Source organism: Bufo bufo, chromosome 10 (genome assembly GCF_905171765.1).
Source record: "Bufo bufo chromosome 10, aBufBuf1.1, whole genome shotgun sequence".
NCBI lineage: Eukaryota > Metazoa > Chordata > Amphibia > Anura > Bufonidae > Bufo > Bufo bufo.
In genome coordinates this window covers 80,301,047-80,319,977 of record NC_053398.1, presented here as the reverse complement: position 1 = coordinate 80,319,977, position 18,931 = coordinate 80,301,047, and the positions used below count along the sequence as shown (strand labels likewise).

Below are 18,931 nucleotides of genomic sequence, written 5' to 3'. Positions count from 1 at the left end.
TCTCCTGGAGGTATCAGTGGTGGCAATCCTAGATGGAGATGTGGTATCAGTCTGGTGGAACAAGCCAGGGGTATAGGATGGGGTCAGTGCAAGTGGAGGAGCTCTGTACCCAAGTGGGCCCTATTATGCCCTACTTGAGGGGAAGGGGTCTATTAAAGTCCTACCTGTCTATACAGAACAACCTGCACCAAAAGGGGCAACCCTGTCCGGATACCTGTCCCTGCTCGGGCCTAGTCCCTGGTTCTAGATGCTAATAAACACCTTATTGAGCTGCTAATAGCATCCCAACGTGGCACGTTTCTGTCCATGTCAACTCTTTAGGGGATATAATGTACAAAGGAACCACTGCAGCCTAAGATTTTTAGACTGCAGTGAATAAATTCTATAAGTCAAAAGGTCTGCCCCTCAGGTGAGAGGAGGCACCAGCAGAAGGAGTTGATAATCCTATGCTAATTACTTGGCTACTGATATCCCCTATGGTTGGGGGAACCTACCAGCAATTCCAATGCACCGATGTCACGGATGATGTTGCAGATAGCTGGAAGTTATGGATAAACATCCAACTGGCTTGATCCCAAACTAAGGAGCATAAAGGTGACCCCTATAAAACCCTAAGAGCTCACACTGACTGCTAAGCACATACAAGGGTCTCAGAGGTAGACGATTGCATGCCCTCGTACCTAAACTGTGTGTGACACCTGAAAACCCTATAATAGTGAGGGGACACGACCACCGGCTCACTGCACTAAATAAGGAGGGAGTCAGGGTCACCTAGAATCAAGCCAGCAAAGAAACACAATACATGAAAGGACTTATCTAAACAAGCAGGAACAGAAGTCTCCAGCAGTGAACACTTCAATCCAGGAAGTAGTATAAACCGCAAAGTGAGGCATTATGGGAGGGAATATAAAGGAAAGAGGATTAGTCTAAATAGGTGACACCTGGGAGAAGGAAATGAGATGACAAAGTGAAACCAAAACAAAGAACATCATGCAAGAGGTAGAAAAGAACGTCTGTCAGACCTTCTCACAGACGTGGCAGTGACAGTACCCCTCCCTCTACGGGTGGACTCCGGACACTCAGAACCCACCTTCTCAGGGTGAGACCTATGGAAAACCTTGATGAGACGAGTGGCCTTAATGTCCGCCACTGGGACCCACATCCTTTCCTCAGAACCATAACCCTCCCAATGAACAAGGTATTAGAGAGAACCGCGGATAATGCGAGAATCCACAATCCTAGAGACCTGGAATTCAAGATTACCATCAACAAAAATCGGAGGAGGAGGCAAAGAGGAGGGTACAGTGGGTTGGACATAAGGTTTTAATAGGGACTTATGAAAAACATTATGGATCTTCCAAGTCTGAGGAAGATCAAGACGAAAGGCAACGGGATTGATGACGGACAAGATCTTGTAAGGCCCAATAAACTTAGGGCCCAACTTCCAGGAGGGAACCTTTAGTTTGATATTCTTTGTAGACAACCACACCAGATCACCCACATTCAGGTCCGGACCAGGCACACGTCTCTTATCCGCCACACGCTTATATCTCTCACTCATCCTCTTCAGATTACCCTGAATCTTTTGCCAAATAAATGACAAAGACGAGGAAAATCTCTCCTCATCAGGTAAACCAGAAGACCCCTCTCCAGAGAATGTCCCAAACTGTAGATGAAACCCATATGCACCAAAAAATGGTGACTTATCAGAGGACTCCTGGCGACGGTTATTTAAAGCAAACTCAGCAAGGGACAAAAAAGAACACCAATCCTCCTGATTCTTCGCCACAAAACAGCGCAGATATGTCTCCAGATTCTGATTGACGCGTTCGGTCTGACCATTCGATTGCGGGTAAAAAGCAGAAGAAAAGGACAACTGAATCCCCAAGCGAGAACAGAAGGCCTTCCAGAATCTGGAAACAAATTGCGTGCCCCTATCAGAAACAATGTCTGAAGGAATGCCATGCAATTTAACAATGTGATCAACAAACGCTTGCGCCAACGTCTTAGCATTGGGTAACCCAGGAAAGGGAATAAAATGCACCATTTTGCTAAAACGGTCGACTACCACCAGAATCAACGAGGTAGGTCCGTAATGAAGTCCATGGACAGATGCGTCCAAGGACGGGAAGGAATGGGTAACGGGAGGAGAGAACCCGATGGCCGTGAATGAGGGACTTTGGCACGAGTACAGGTCTCGCAGGCTGCCACAAAACGCTCAACCGTCTTACGAAGAGCCGGCCACCAGAATCTCCGTGCAATGAGATCTACTATGGCTCTACTCCCCGGGTGCCCAGCAAGGACAGTATCGTGGTGCTCCTCAAAAACCTTGTGTCGTAAAGCGAGAGGCACAAACAACCTCCCAGGAGGACAAAGATCAGGAGCCTCTGCCTGGGCTGCCTGAACCTCTGCCTCCAAATCAGGATAAAGAGCAGAGATGACCACCCCTTCAGCCAAAATGGGACCCGGGTCTTCAAAGTTCCCCCCTCCCGGAAAACAACGTGACAGGGCATCCGCCTTCACATTTTTAACCCCAGGGCGGAACGTGAAAACAAAATTAAACCTAGAAAAGAATAAAGACCATCTGGCCTGTCTCGGGTTCAGACGCTTGGCTGATTCCAAGTAGGCCAGATTCTTATGGTCGGTAAACACGGTAATAGGGTGTCTGGCTCCCTCTAGCCAATGGCACCATTCCTCAAAAGCTAATTTGATGGCCAACATTTCCTATCTCCCACATCGTAATTTCTCTCTGGAGGAGAGTTTCCTTGAGAAAAAGGCACACGGTCGTCATTTGGCAGCAGAGGGACCCTGAGATAAGACCGCACCCACACCCACCTCAGAAGCGTCCACCTCAACAATAAAAGGTAGAGAGACATCAGGTTGTACCAAAATGGGAGCGGAAGCAAAACTCTCTTTGATACTAGAAAAGGCCTTAAGCGCATCTACCGACCAGGAGAAAAAATCTACCCCTTTTTAGTCATATCAGTGAGTGGCTTAACAACAGAGGAATAATTCAAAATTAACTTTTTGTAATAATTGGCAAAAACCGCATCAGCGCCTTCTGATTCTCAGGAAGCTCCCAATCAAGCACAGCGCGGACCTTCTCAGGGTCCATGCGAAAACCAGAAGCGAAGAGAAAAAAACCAAGAAATTGAATCTCCGGAACCGCAAACACACATTTTTCCAGTTTAGCGTACAATTTATTCTCCCGCAGAATGAGCAAGACCTGACGTAGGTGGTCCCTATGAGTTTTGAAATCAGGAGAAAAATATCAAAATGTCATCTAGATACACCAGTACAAATTTCCCCATTAAATGATAAAAAATGCTGTTCACAAAATGTTGGAAGATGGCCGGAGCATTCATCAAACCAAAGGGCATAACCAAATTCTCGAAATGACCCTCAGGGGTATTGAAGGCCGTCTTCCATTCGTCCCCTTCCCTGACCCTGACTAGGTTGTATGCCCCTCTTAAATCCAACTTAGAAAAAACTTTAGCCCCAACAATCTGGTTAAACAGGTCCGGGATCAGAGGAAGCGGATATAGGTCACGAATTGTGATACAGTTCAGCTCCCTGAAATCCAGACAAGGTCTTAAAGAACCATCTTTTTTCTTAACAAAAAAAAAAACAGCGGCAACAGGTGACTTCGAGGGTCGGATGCGTCCCTTTCTCAGGCTCTCAGAGATATAAGTACGCATAGCGACTCTTTCAGGTTGGGAGAGATTGCATAAACGTGATTTTGGCAGCTTGGCACCTGGGATGAGATTAATAGAGCAATCATACTCCCGGTGAGGGGGCAGCTCCTGGACACCACTCTCGGAAAACACATCCGAAAATTCAGAGAGAAAAGATAGTACAGTCTTGGTAGAAACCTCTGAAAGAGACGCCGTGAGGCAATTCTCTCTGCAAAAGTCACTCCAACCATTTATTTGCCTTGTTTGCCAATCAATAGTGGGGTTATGTTTAGTGAGCCAGGGTAGCCCCAACGCTAGAGGAGTAGGTAATCCGCTTAGGACGAAACATGACATATCCTCAACATGAGCATCACCCACAGTCAAACGGATATTGTGAACTATGCCCTTTAACGATTTTTGAGAAAGTGGAGCGGAGTCGATAGCAAAAACAGGTATATCCTTTTCCAAAGTGCATACCTGGAAACCATGTGTTATAGCAAATTGATTATCAATGAGATTGACAGCTGCTCCACTATCTACAAAAATCTCACACACAATGTTCTTGCTATCTAGCGCCACCCTGGCAGGTAGGAGAAAACGGGAACTACAAGCAAACGGCAAACCTTCAATTTCCGCATCAACCTTGCCAATAGTAGCAAATGGAAAGTTTTTTGAGTTTTTTTTTCTTTTTGTTTCTTTATTACCCTCAAAAAACTCCCTGAATCTCCTAGAGGGGCAAACATTAGCCAAATGATTTATACCCCCACAATAGAAACAAGCCCTTCTCTGAGAGCTGAATCCTCTACTATCAGAGGCAAGCAAACCCAGCTGCATGGCCTCCTGCTCAGAGGGGATTGAGAGAGACTGAGGCCCCTGCGCACTGAATGAGACCGCCCCACTGTCCTTGGACTGAATATGACAGGAAGGAGTGGTCTCTCCTCTCTCTCTAAGACGCCTGTCAATACGAACAGCTAGAGACATGGCAGACTCCAACGAGGCAGGTCTCTTATGAAAAGCAAATGCATCTTTCAATCCCTCCGAAAGACCATGGCAAAATTGACTTCGGAGTGCAGCATCGTTCCAACCAGTATCAGCTGCCCATCTCCGAAATTCAGAACAATATATCTCTGCGGACTGTTTACCCTGGCATAAAAGACGCAGTTTAGATTCAGCCAGAGCAATACGAACTGGGTCCTCATAGATCTGCCCCAGGGCTGCAAAAAATTCATCCACCGATCGGAGGGGCCGTGCCCCCAATGGCAGCGAAAAGGCCCAAGACTGAGCGTTATCCCTGAACAGCGAGATGATGATCCCCACCCTCTTCTCATCACCAGAGGAATGGGGAAGTAGGCGAAAATGGAGTTTGCAAGCCTCTCTAAAGCAAACAAAATTCTCGCTACCCCCGGAGAACGTATCCGGAAGCGAGATCTTAGGCTCGGAGCAAATTCCTTGAATGCAAGCAGAACCGGTCACCTGAAACTGAGACACAGTTTTACGGAGATCTGCTACTTCCAGTGAAAGACCTTGCATGCGGTCAATCAAGGCTGAAACCGGATCCATGCTTAAGACGTTAGTGGCGGTTTATAATGTCGCGGATGATGTTGCAGATAGCTGGAAGTTATGGATAAACATCCGACTGGCTTGATCCCAAACTAATGAGCTTAAAGGTGACCCCTATAAAACGCTAAGGCCCCTTTCACACGGGCGAGTATTCCGCGCGGATGCGATGCGTGAGTTGAACGCATTGCACCCGCACTGAATACCGACCCATTTATTTCTATGAGGTTGTTCAGATGAGCGGTGATTTTCACGCATCACTTGTGCGTTGCGTGAAAATCGCAGCATGCTCTATATTCTGCGTTTTTCACGCAACGCAGGCCCCATAGAAGTGAATGGGGTTGCGTGAAAATCGCAAGCATCCGCAAGCAAGTGTGGATGCGGTGCGATTTTCACGCACTGTTGCTAGGAGATGATCGGGATGGAGACCCGATCATTGTTATTTTCCCTTATAACATGGTTATAAGGGAAAATAATAGCATTCTGAATACAGAATGCATAGTAAAACAGCGCTGGAGGGGTTAAAAAAATAATAATAATTAAACTCACCTTGGTCCACTTGATTGCGATGCCTACATCTTCTTCTGTCTCCTTTGTTGAATAGGACCTGTGGTGAGCATTAATTACAGGAACAGGACCTTTGATGACGTCACTCCGGTCATCACATGGTACGTCACATGATCTTTTACCATGGTGATGGATCATGTGATGACCGGAGTGACGTCATCAAAGGTCCTGTTCCTGTAATTAATGCTCACCACAGGTCCTGTTCAACAAAGGAGACAGAAGGAGATGACGGGCTACCATGTTATAAGGGAAAATAATACAATCTACATAACACCGATCCCAAGCCCGAACTTCTGTGAAGAAGTTCGGGTTTGGGTACCAAACATGCGCGATTTTTCTCACGCGAGTGCAAAACACATTACAATGTTTTGCACTCGCGCGGAAAAATAGCGGGTGTTCCCGTAACGCACTCGCACTTTTTCCCGCAACGCCCGTGTGAAAGAGGCCTAAGAGCTCACCCTGACTGCTAAGCACATACAAGGGTCTCAGAGGTAGACGATTGCATGCCCTCGTACCTAGACTGTGTGACACCTGAAAACCCTATAATAGTGAGGGGACACGACCACCGGCTCCCTGCACTAAATAAGGAGGGAGTCAGGGTCACCTAGAATCAAGCCAGCAAAGAAACACAATACATGAAAGGACTTATCTGAACAAGCAGGAACAGAAGTCTCCAGCAGTGAACACTTCAATCCAGGAAGTAGTATAAACCGCAAACTGAGGCAGTATGGGAGGGAATATAAAGGAAAGAGGATTAGTCTAAATAGGTGACACCTGGGAGAAGGAAATGAGATGACAAAGTGAAACCAAAATAAAGAACATCATGCAAGAGGTAGAAAAGGACATCTGTCAGACCTTCTCACAGACGTGGCGGTGACAACCGAAGAGTGAAATTTAAATGGTGCAGACGCGCGCTTCCCTGTCAGGACTGCGCCCCACGTATGGTGCCAGCTTGTGACATCAGACGCCGGCGCCGCGGTCACATGGAGGCAGGCGGCCAATGAGGAGGTAAGGGGAGGTAGCATTAGATGGTTGCCTGAATACCCATGTAATCCTGGTAAAGGTTTTTGTGACCTGTGTATGTTTAAAGGCAATGCAGTTACCGCATCTGTAGCATCCTATGACATTGGAACGCAGCCAGGTTGAATATTGATTGAAGTGAAATGGCTGTGGACCAAACTGTCATGCACACTCCGACCGCGTCTGTATGTAACCTGGGGGTAGTCGCCTATTACTTCCCCTAAGTCAGGATCCATTTTTAAATTCTCCCAATGACGTTGGAGAGTTGGTCTGACCTGTTGTGACTCCCTATCAAAAGATGTGATAATGCGTATCGCTCTGGGGTCTTGGTTTCTGGACTGATTGGGGGTAAGTAAGGAGGATCTGTGCTGGGTCAAGGCTGCTCTGTATGCGGGTCTGAGTACCGCATCTGGATACCCCCTCTGTTGAAAACAGAGCAGCCTGTTCATCTGAAAGGTAAGATGTATGCGATCAGCCTTATGGATGATCGCATACATGTGCCGCGGGTCTCTGCTATTTAAAGGGCTTCTGTCACCCTCAAAACACAATTTTTTTTTTGGGCTTGTTAAAATCCTTATTTAACGACTATTCCCTATATAGGGCTCTTACCTTTGTCTGTGGCTTCGTTTCCTTAAAAATAGATATTTTAAAATATGCAAATCACTTCACTACCAGCAAGTAGGGCGTCTACTTGCTGGTAGCCACCGCCAAAAACCGCCCCCTCCGCCTGTTGATTGACAGGGCCAGCGATCGCTCTACTCCTCCGGCTGGCCCTGTCAGCATTTCAAATCCCACGCCGGTCTTCATTCGGCGCAGGCGCTCTGAGAGAAGGAGGCTCGCCTCCTCAGCACTCCCTCAGTGCGCCTGCACCGATGACGTCTTCTCTTTCGGTAAAACTGTGCTAAATAAACTATTTTTTTGTCACCTTACATCACAAAAAGTACAACAGCAAGCGATGAAAAAGGTGTTTGCCCACCAAAATAGTACCAATCTAACCGTCACCTCATCCCGCAAAAAATGAGCCCCTACCTGAGACAATCGCCCAAAAAATAAAAAAAACTATGGCTCAGAATATGGAGACACTAAAACATCATTTTTTTTTGTTTGAAAAAAGCTGTTATAGTGTAAAACTTACATAAATAAAATAAAAAGTATACATATTTGGTATCGTCGCGTTTGTATCGACCGGCTCTATAAAAATATCACATGACCTAACTTCTCAGATGAACACCGTAAAAAATAAAAACTGTGCTAAATAAACAATTTTTTGTCACCTTACATCACATAAAGTGTAATAGCAAGCGATCAAAAAGTCATATGCACCCCAAAATAGTGCCAATCAAACCGTCATCTCATCCCGCAAAAAATGAGATCATACCTAAGATAATCACCCAAAAACTGAAAAAACTATGGCTCTCAGAATATGGAGACACTAAAACATAATTTTTTTTGTTTGAAAAAAGCTGTTATAGTGTAAAACTTACATAAATAAAAAAAAAGTATACATATTTGGTATTGTCGCGTTCGTATCGACCGGTTCTATAAAAATATCACATGACCTAACCTCTCAGATGAACACCGTAAAAAATAAAAACTGTGCTAAATAAACAATTTTTTGTCACCTTACATCACATAAAGTGTAATAGCAAGCGATCAAAAAGTTACACGCACCCCAAAACAGTGCCAATAAAACCGTCATCTCATCCCGACAAAAATCATACCCTACCCAAGGTAATCGCCAAAAAACTGAAAAAATTATGGCTCTCAGACTATGGAAACACTAAAACATGTTTTTTTTTTGCTTCAAAAATGAAATCATTGTGTAAAACTTACATAAATAAAAAAAAATATACATATTAGGTATCGCCGCATCCGTGACAACCTGGTCTATAAAAGTATCACATGATCTAACCTGTCAGATGAATGTTGTAAATAACAAAAAATAAAAACCGTGCCAAGACAGCTGTTTCTTGTTATCTTGCCTCACAAAAAGTGTAATATAGAGCAACCAAAAATCATATGTACCCTAAAATAGTACCAACAATACTGCTACCCTATCCCATAGTTTCTAAAATGGGGCCACTGTTTTGCAGTTTCTACTCTAGGGGTGCATCAGGGAGGCTTCAAATGGGACATGGTGTCAAAAAAACAAGTCCAGCAAAATCTGCCTTCCAAAAACCGTATGGCATTCCTTTCCTTCTGTGCCCTGCCGTGTGCCCGTACAGCGGTTTACGACCACATATGGGGTGTTTCTGTAAACTACAGAATCAGGGCCATAAATATTGAGTTTTGTTTGTCTGTTACCCCTTGCTTTGTTACTGGGGAAAAATGGATTGAAATGGAAAATTTGCCCAAATTTTGAAATTTCATCTCCATTTGCCAATAACTTGTGGAACACCTAAAGGGTTAACGACGTTTGTAAAATCTGTTTTGAATACCTTGAGGGGTTCAGTTTCTTAGATGCGGTCACTTTTATGGAGTTTCTACTCTAGGGTTGCATCAGGGGGGCTTCAAATGGGACATGGTGTAGAAAAAACCAGTCCAGCAAAACCTGCCTTCCAAAAACCGTATGGCATTCCTTTCCTTCTGCGCCCTGCCGTGTGCCCGTACAGCGGTTTACGACCACATATGGGGTGTTTCTGTAAACTACAGAATCAGGGCCATAAATATTGAGTTTGGTTTGGCTGTTAACCCTTACTTTGTAACCCGAAAAAAATTATTAAAATGGAAAATCTGCCAAAAAAGTGAAATTTTGAAATTGTATCTCTATTTTCCATTAATTCTTGTGGAACACCTAAAGGGTTAACGACGTTTGTAAAAATCCGTTTTGAATACCTTTAGGGGTGTAGTTTCTTAGATGGGGTCACTTTTATGGAGTTTTTACTCTAGGGGTGCATCAGGGGGCTTCAAATGGGACATGGGTGTAAAAAAAAAACAGTTCAGCAAAACCTGCCTTCCAAAAACCGTATGGCATTCCTTTCCTTCTGCGCCCTGCCGTGTGCCCGTACAGCGGTTTACGACCACATATGGGGTGTTTCTGTAAACTACAGAATCAGGGCCATAAATATTGAGTTTGGTTTGGCTGTTAACCCTTGCTTTGTAACTGTAAAAAAAATATTAAAATGGAAAATCTGCCAAAAAACTGAAATTTTTAAATTGTATCTCTATTTTCCATTAATTTTTGTGGAACACCTAAAGGGTTAACAAAGTTTGTAAAATCAGTTTTGAATACCTTGAGGGGTGTAGTTTATAGAATGGGGTCATTTTTGGGTGGTTTCTATTATGTAAGAGTGACTTCAGACCAAAGTGACTTCAGACCTGAACTGGTCCCTAATAATTGGGTTTTTGAAACTTTCAGAAAAATTTAAAGATTTGCTTCTAAACTTTGTAACATCCCCAAAACATAAAATATCATTCCCAAAATGATCCAAACATGAAGTAGACATATGGGGAATGTAAAGTAATAACTATTTTTGGAGGTATTACTATGTATTATAGAAGTAGAGAAATTGAAACTTGGAAATCTGCTATTTTTTACAAATTTTTGCTAAATTTGGTATTTTTTTATAAAATAAAAATGAATTTTTTTTACTTCATTTTACTAGTGTCATGAAGTACAATGTGTGACGAAAAAACAATCTCAGAATGGCCTGGATAAGTCAAAGCGTTTTAAAGTTATCAGCACTTAAAGGGACACTGGTCAGATTTGCAAAAAACGGCCAAGTCCTTAAGGTGAAATAGGGCTGAGTCCTTAAGGGGTTAAAGGCTATGTACACCTTCATGTGCAATTTTTTTTTATGACTGTATGAGTAAATCATTTTGAACTAAAAATCTATTTTTTCTATTGGTCTATATTAAATATATTGAGCCTTTCTGTCACAAAGGGTTAACTGTTTTTTTTAGCTATGTGAATGGCACTTTCACTTTGTGCCAGTCATCTAATAACCCCTATCTCTAAATTACTAAGAGGTCATAAACACTTAAAGGGGTTGTCTTACTTTAGTAAGCATTTATTATGTAGGTAAAGTTAATACAAGGCACTTACTAATATATTGTTATTCATATTGCTGGCTGGATCACATTTTACACTGCTTGATTCCATGGTTACGCCCACCCTGCAATCCATCAGTGGTGGTTGTGCTTGCACAATATAGGAAAAAGCACTAGCCTATGTGCGCTCCCATGGTCCCGGCCACCAGAGAGGCTGACACTATTTTCTATAGTGTGTAAGCATGACCACCACTGATGGATTGCAGGGTGGTATGTAACCATGGAAACGAGGACTGTATAATGTGATGGAAAAATGAATTCAACCAGCAAAGGATGCAATATGGACAATCACAATACATTAGTAAGTGCCTTGTATTAACTTTCTCTACATGATAAATGTCACTTGCTGAAGTGAGACAACCCCTTTAAGCCACATTCTTATCAGTAAATTAAGAACTGAGCTGTAATGTTTTTAAAGTCAGAGATCAAAGATAAGGAGCTCAATCAGAGATACAATTCAGATCCTGCTACTAGATAAGCTCAAAGCTGTGCAGGGAAAACCACTCAACATTTTTAATAAAGACCAATTGACAAAAAGATTTTTAGCTCAAAATGACTAAAATGCAATAATAAAAAAATTGCTCCCAAAGGTCTACATAGCCTTTAAGCTAGTGTGAAAATAGCCTTATGGGTAAACCACTCTACAGATGTAGAAGTGAGGATCATAGAACAATAATGGAAAATGTGAATGTTTTTGCAATCATCCATTTTTACCCACAAATAATGTGAGGACCCAAGGCAGGTCATGCTCGCTAATTTTAAGTAAAAATTAATTGGCAATGGCAGATAAAATGTCAAATATGGGATTATCTCAATGTAATGAAATGGTAATATATAATGTCAGGATTACGTTGACAAAAGTCTGGTGAACTTTTGAGAAACCTACTGTTTATCAGTTTTTGCCTTCAACATTTGACATAACACATAATTTCTCTACAGCAGGAGGCAATTGAAGTCTGTTTATACAAGTGGTGCTGGTTTTCTTTTCTTTTTTTTTATCTTCTTTTTCGGTCTTTTTTTAGTGTTGGTTTTTATTTTCTCTTTTCCTTTTTTTTTTCTTTTAGTTTAGTATGTACATCACTTAGAGGAAAAATCGCAGTATTTCATGAAATGGAAGCAAATTTTAAGGTAGGTCTAGTGTTATTGTTTTATAAACCAATAATGTATATTCTAATTATAAGACACATTTTTATCTCCATACAGACACTCTCTAGGGCCTTGGTGAATATTGGAACAAGTCTTACCCATAACAAAGATGTGAGAGATTTCTTTATTGATCTTGTGGAAAAGGTATTCATGTACAGACTACTTATTTTCTGTTCAGTTAATGTAACAATTAAAAATAACATTTTGATTGATATATTTGCATTAACTTCTTAACAGTCATGTTAAAATTGGATAAACCCTCCAAAAAATGTCACTTGTTTTATTATAGATTTTTAATGTGTGTCTGCAGTAAATCTTCTTGGCACACAATTCAGGGGACAATATTGCATTTTTAACCCCTTAGCGAAATCATTAATTTTAGCCTTAAAGAGGACCTTTCACCACTCCTGACATGTCTGTTTTAATAACTTCATGCATTCCCTATGTAATAACGATTCTGGAGCATCTATTCTTATGGCTGTATGGTGTACCATTCCTTTATTATTTATACTAGAAGTTATGAATGAATTGCTATTAGCCTTCAGTAAGGGTACAGAGGGGAGGTAACAAGTTGGGAGGGTGTACCTGCACAGTCTGAAAATGGCAGCACTGATTGGATAGAGTAAGTCTGTGCAGGTACACCCCCCCCCAACTGGTTACCTCCCCTCTGTACCCTTACTAATAGCAATTCATTCATAACTTCTAGTAGAAATCATAAAGGAACGGCATAACATAGAGACATAAAAATAGATGCTCCAGAATTGTTAGTACGTGGGGAAGCTATTAAAACAGATATGTCAGGAGTGGTGAAAGGTCCTCTTTAAGGCTAAAATTAATGATGTCACTAAGGGGTTAAAAATGCAATATTGTCTCCTAAATTGTGTGCCAACAAGATTTACTGCAGACACACATTTTATTTATTTTTTTGCTTTTTCGTTTTGCGCTCCCTGCCTTTTTTATTTGTTTGTTCACATAGCCATATAGGGTTTGTTTTTTGCGGGACAAGTTGTACTTTTCAACGCCACCATTTAATATTGCATATGATGTATTGGGAAGCAGGAAAAAAGTCCGAATGGTATGAAATTGCAAAAAAAAAGCAATTCCACCACAGTTTTACCGGTTTTTTATTAACGATGTGCGATAAAACTGACCAGTTACTTTTATTCTACAGATCAGTACGAATCCGGCGATACCTTTATATGTATATTTTTTCTTGCGTTTTGATAGTGATAAAAAAAAATGTAAAAGTGGGAGAAAAATCTGTTTAAATTTTTTGTCGCCATATTTTTTGTCGCCTATAACTTTTTTGCAATTATGTGTACGGAGCTGTATGGGGGCTCATGTTTTGTGGGGCGATCTGAACTTTTCATTGATACCATTCTGGGGTGTGTATAACTTTATCACTTTTTATAAAAAAAAATTGTAGAGAATGAAGAGACCAAAAACGGCGAATCGGCCATTTGGACGCTTTTTTACGTTTTGTTGTTTGCCATATGGGGAATATATTTTAGTATTTTTACACTATGGGCATTTTCGCACATCGCGACACCAATGATGTGTATTTTTTTAGTTCTTTTACTTTTATTTTGGCAAAAGGGGGGTGATTTGAATTTTTATGTTTTTGTATTTTAATTTTTTTACACTTTTTTATAGTTCCCATAGGGAATTATTAGATTGCTATTCTCATTGACCCCAATGCACTAGCATTGGAGTCTATGAGAAAATTGCTTGTTTCCTATGAAGCCCTAGTACAGGCAAGGGCTCCATAGGAAATACTATGTAGCAGACAGGGGCTGCTGCATATATGCTTTAGCTCCTCCGATCGCCACACGGGGGAGCCAGAGCATCACCAGAAGTGCGCACTTCCGGTGTTTCACGCGCTCAGAGGCCATGGTCAGGATTGACCACGGCATCTGAGCGGTTAATGTCCGCGATCGGCATTACTGTCGGTTGTGGACATGAGCCGCGGGTGTCTGCTAGAAGAAGCAGGTGGTCACCCACGGCTCAGGAGCGGGCGCCATCTTTAAAGACCCGACCAGCGCCGTACTATTACTGCGCTGGTCAGGAAGGGGTTAAGGACCGATAATATTTCCCCCTTTGTGTCCTAGCAGACCTAACTTTTTATTTATTTTTTCTAAATGTTTTTTATTTTGCGGGATTAGTTTTAGTTTTTTAGAAACCATTTTGGGGTATATATAGTGTATTAAATAACTTTTATTTTATTTTTAGGGGGAAAGATAAAAAGAACAGCTATTTTTACATTATTTTGTGGTATTATTGTGTTTGTGTGTGGTAAAAATAATATAATTTTATTATCTGGGTCACTACAACGATCATAATGTCACATTTCTATATATATTTACAGTTTTTTCTCTCCTCCTGCAGCTGTCAGCTCTGAACCTGCTCTCTCATTCTCCTCCTGACTGAAGGAATGGGGGGGTGGGGCTGATTTAACTGCTCATATCTCGGGTTTGATACCAGCTAGAGATATGGGCTTTGCATTGTTTGAAAGCAGACATTCCAAGCTGACAGTAATGTTGTTCAGTAGAGGGTAAGATATCACTAATAGAAATCAGGATGCTTTGAATGCAGCTGAAAGTGAAAGTAAAACCAGGTTTTATCCGCGATTATTCCCTATTCGATTTCTAACAATGATATCTCCTCTGTTGCTTGTTTCTAGCTGCTACCGTTCTGGAGAAAGCAGCATCTAAAGCAGCCCTCCAACCTCCACTTTCTGCCAGAGCCTAGCTCGGGCAGAACAGTTAGCTACTTCTCCTACTGTTGAGGCCTCTATATCTATCACAGCGACAAGAGGTGAAAGTCCAGAGATCAGCATTGATAGCAATTCCCCTTATCAGAATTAGCTGCAGGAACCCTCTAATAATGACCTTTATGTAAAATTCACTGCAGTCCTGTGTGCAGAATACAGGTTGTAATGTGTCAGTGCACAACATTTACAAGCTGAAATATAATCATAGTAACATAGTTTGTAAGGCTAAAAAAACACATATGTCCATCCAGTTCAGCCTATTGTCCTGCAAAGTTGATCCAGAGGAAGGCAGAAACCCCATAAAGTAGAAGCCAATTTTCCTCATTTTAGGGGAGGGGGGGGAATCTGAATCAGAATAACTCTCTGAATCAACGACCCCTTTCTAGTAGATATAGCTTGTAACACATAGCTATTACATTCCAGAAATACATCCAGGCCCCTCTTGAACCCTTTTAATGAACTCCTCATCACCACCTCCTCAGGCAGAGAGTTCCATAGTCTCACTGCTCTTACCGTAAAGAATCCTCTTCTATGTTTGTGTACAAACCTTCTTTCCTCCAGACGCAGAGGATGTCCCCTCGTCACAGTCCTGGGGATAAATAGATGAAGGGAGAGATCTCTGTACTGACCCCTGATATATTTTTACATCGTTATTAGATCTCCCCTGAGTCGTCTTTTTTCTAGACCAAATGACCCTAATTTTGATCATCTTTCTGGGTACTGTAGTTGCCCCATTCAGTTATTACTTTTTGCCCTCCTCCGAACCCTCTCCAGCTCTGCTATGTCTGTTTTATGCACAGGAGCCCAGAACTGTACACAGTACTCCATGTGTGGTCTGACTAGTGATTTGTAGAGTGGTAGCACTATGTTCTCATCATGGGGATCTATTCCCCTTTTGATGCAACCCATTATCTTATTGGCCTTGGCAGCCGCTGACTGACATTAGTAGCTACAGTTAAAGGATAACTGTCGTATATTTTAAATTTTTTTTAGTATTGGATTGTGGTGATTAATATCACCTTGGTGGCCCTATTTTAACTTTTCACTGTGTATTCAATTACCCCTTAATTCCACATTTTTGTTCCCTGTACTGCCTATTTTTACCTGTGCTTAAAATAGGGTTGCTAGGCATGGTCCGTCTATCTGTTGAAGGACGGAGCAGCTTGCAAGGTCACATTACTGACAGCCAGGGACTGTAAGTAAATGATTAAAGCCAGGTCCTCCTCAGCAGCTGATAACAGTGCCTGGGCTGTGTGCACTTCTCCCTGTCCCTGCGCTTGGCAGACGCTCCCTCACTCAGCAGAGCTGGAGAATGCAGAGTTGAAGCAGCGCAGACCAGGGAAGGGGGATCTGCCATCTGCTCAGTGTATAAATGAAAGCAACATGTGGTAAGAGGACCCCTTTGTGCTGCAGGAGATTAACCCTTTAGGGGGGAGGGCTCTGGTTACTGACACTTTTGGGGAGCTATTGTTACTGGCTAGTGAGGGCAGGCGGGATTAGCCTCTGGGTGAGGGCAGTGCGGCCATCTTAACTGAATAGTGAAATTGCAGTTTTATGCAGACTGGTTGCTAAGGGCTGAATCTTATTAAATATGGGGTAAGTCAGTCTAATAGTAACTGATTCTGGAATATCATGTTATTAGTAACTACATATATGAAAATTGAAATTAGGGTCTAAATGTGACAGTTATCCTTTAAAAGGGTTTTCTAGTTTTTATTTTTACTGATGACCTATCTGTTTTGTTTACATCCTCACTATTCTAGGCAGAGGCTTCTGCCTAGCAGTGATCCCGGTGACATCACCAGCACCAAGGACGGTTTATACTTTATAGCGCTACCCTAGGCTCTAAAACAGCTTAGGGCAGCACCATAGACCTCACCATTTGTGCCCATGACGTCACTGGGTCACTGCTAGGTGGAAGTCTTCGCCTAGCATACTTATGTGAAGCCCAGTATGTCACGGCAGTAAAGAAAACAGACCTTGGGGGAGCATCAGAGCGAGAAATGCTCCAATGCTACACTCAGCTCTGAACCCGGACAACCCCTTTAAGTTTATTGTCAAATGAAATCTCTAAATTCTTTTCCAAATCAGGTTTAATCAGCTCCTGCTCCGTACAGTATTAGGCTACTTTCACACTAGCGTTCGGGGCTCCGCTTGTGAGTTCCGTTTGAAGGGGCTCACAAGCGGCCCCGAACGGATCCGTCCAGCCCTAATGCATTCTGAGTGGATGCGGATGTGCTCAGAATGCATCAGGATGGCTCCGTTTGTCCTCCGCTCCGCTCAGCAGGCGGACACCTGAACGCAGCTTGCAGCGTTCAGGTGTCCGCCTGGCCGTGCGGAGGCAAACGGATCCGTCCAGACTTACAATGTAAGTCAATGGGGACGGATCCGTTTGAAGTTGACACAGTATGGCTCAATTTTCAAACGGATCCGTCTCCCATTGACTTTATTTTTTATTTTTTTTTGTTCATGTTAATGCAAACGGATCCGTTCTGAACGGATCTAAGCGTTTGCATTATAGGTGAGGATCCGTCTGGGCACATACCAGACGGATCCGACCTAAACGCAGGTGTGAAAGTAGCCTTAGAACGAAGCTTTATGCGAATCGACTTTGGATGTTTCATCCCAAGTCTATTTGCTCATCCCTATTAATTACTTTACACAGTTTAGTGTCATCAGCAAAAGTTAATATTTTACTGTGCGACCCTTCTACAAGATCATTAATAAATATATTGAAGAGAATAGGGCCCAATGCTGACCCCTGAGGTACCCCACTAGTGACAGTGACCCAATCTGAGTGTGTACCGTTAATAACCACCCTCTGTTTTCTGTCACTGACTCACTCTAATGCAGTTCTGACTAGTCCACCGTGAAATAAATATATAGTGGAGCGAAAAAGGTAAGTATCACAGACCAACACCACTGAAACTTACGTATCTTACTTTTTTAGAATTTATATTCTAACATAGTATCACCTCCTGTAACCCAGAGGGAATTCAGTACTGTGTAGAAGAGGAGGAAATATTTAGCCCTATTCCTCTCCCTATTCCTATTGGGTCCCTACCCAAGTCCAGGTCATAAGGTCCTATTAGTCACACCTAAGGGTACTTTCACACTAGCGTTTTTCTTTTCCGGCACTGAGTTTCGTCCTAGGGGCTCTATATCGGAAAAGAACTGATCAGTTTTATCCCCATGCATACTGAATGGAGAGCAATCCGTTCAGGATGTCTTCAGTTCAGTCTTTTTGACTGATCAGGACAGAGATAAAACCGCAGCATGCTACTGTTTTATCTCCGGACAAAAAAACGGGCATTTTTTTCCATAGGAATGTATTAGTGCCGGATCCGGCATTCAACATGGTGAAAAAAATTTATGTCGGCTCCGTTTTTCCAGATGACACCGGAAAGACGGATCCGGCATTTCAATGCATTTGTAAGACGGATCAGGATCCTGACCAGTCTTACAAATGCCATCAGTTGGCATACGTTTTGACGGATCTGGCAGGCAGTTCCGGCGACAGAACTGCCTGCCGGATCACTCTGCCGCAAGTGTGAAAGTAGCCTTACCAAATTGCAATCCTTACATATGTTACATTTTACAATAAAACAATATAATATGTATTTATAACAGATATATCCACTCAGATCCTGTTATGTTCCAACGCGTTTCACTGTGCCATTCCGGCACTAGCTCCTCAGGGAACAAAGTCCAGATGGGAATATGCATATATAGATGAATATAATACTGTGGTTATAAAATAAAGAAAGCCAAAATAATCAAACGGTGGAGTGTGACCACTCATAGGATGTCGACAGCGTATGATATAAGTAGCCCTAAAATGGCCATGTCATCCTTATCAGAAGTCCCCCTAAATAGAGCCAGATAATCTATATCAGAGTCTCAAATGTTAATAAACAAATATACATATTTTGAGCCTGGCCACTAAGGCCATATACTTGCGCATTTGTAGCATATAGATGTAGGGATTCTTATGGTCAGATCGCCGTCCCAACATATAGGCCGAAGGTGCTTCGGTAATCCTAGGGGGGCCCCTGTAGCACAAAAATGGAGTTACAGCGCTGTAGCAGATGTAAACGCAGATCCTCGGTACGCGTTGGTGTTTGGTATATCAGCGTGCCTTTTAAAG

At 42.4% G+C, this 18,931-nt stretch overlaps 1 protein-coding gene across 2 annotated transcripts in view; it reads left to right on the top strand.

Moving 5' to 3' along the window:
* LOC120980924 (FGF1 intracellular binding protein) overlaps positions 1-18,931 on the top strand; it is a 177,389-nt gene that overhangs the window by 136,456 nt on the left and 22,002 nt on the right. For both annotated transcript variants that reach the window (XM_040410302.1, XM_040410304.1), the window contains exons 8-9: positions 11,933-11,996; positions 12,072-12,158. In XM_040410302.1, coding sequence (XP_040266236.1) covers positions 11,933-11,996; positions 12,072-12,158 — 151 coding nt within the window. The remainder of the gene's footprint in view (positions 1-11,932; positions 11,997-12,071; positions 12,159-18,931) is intronic.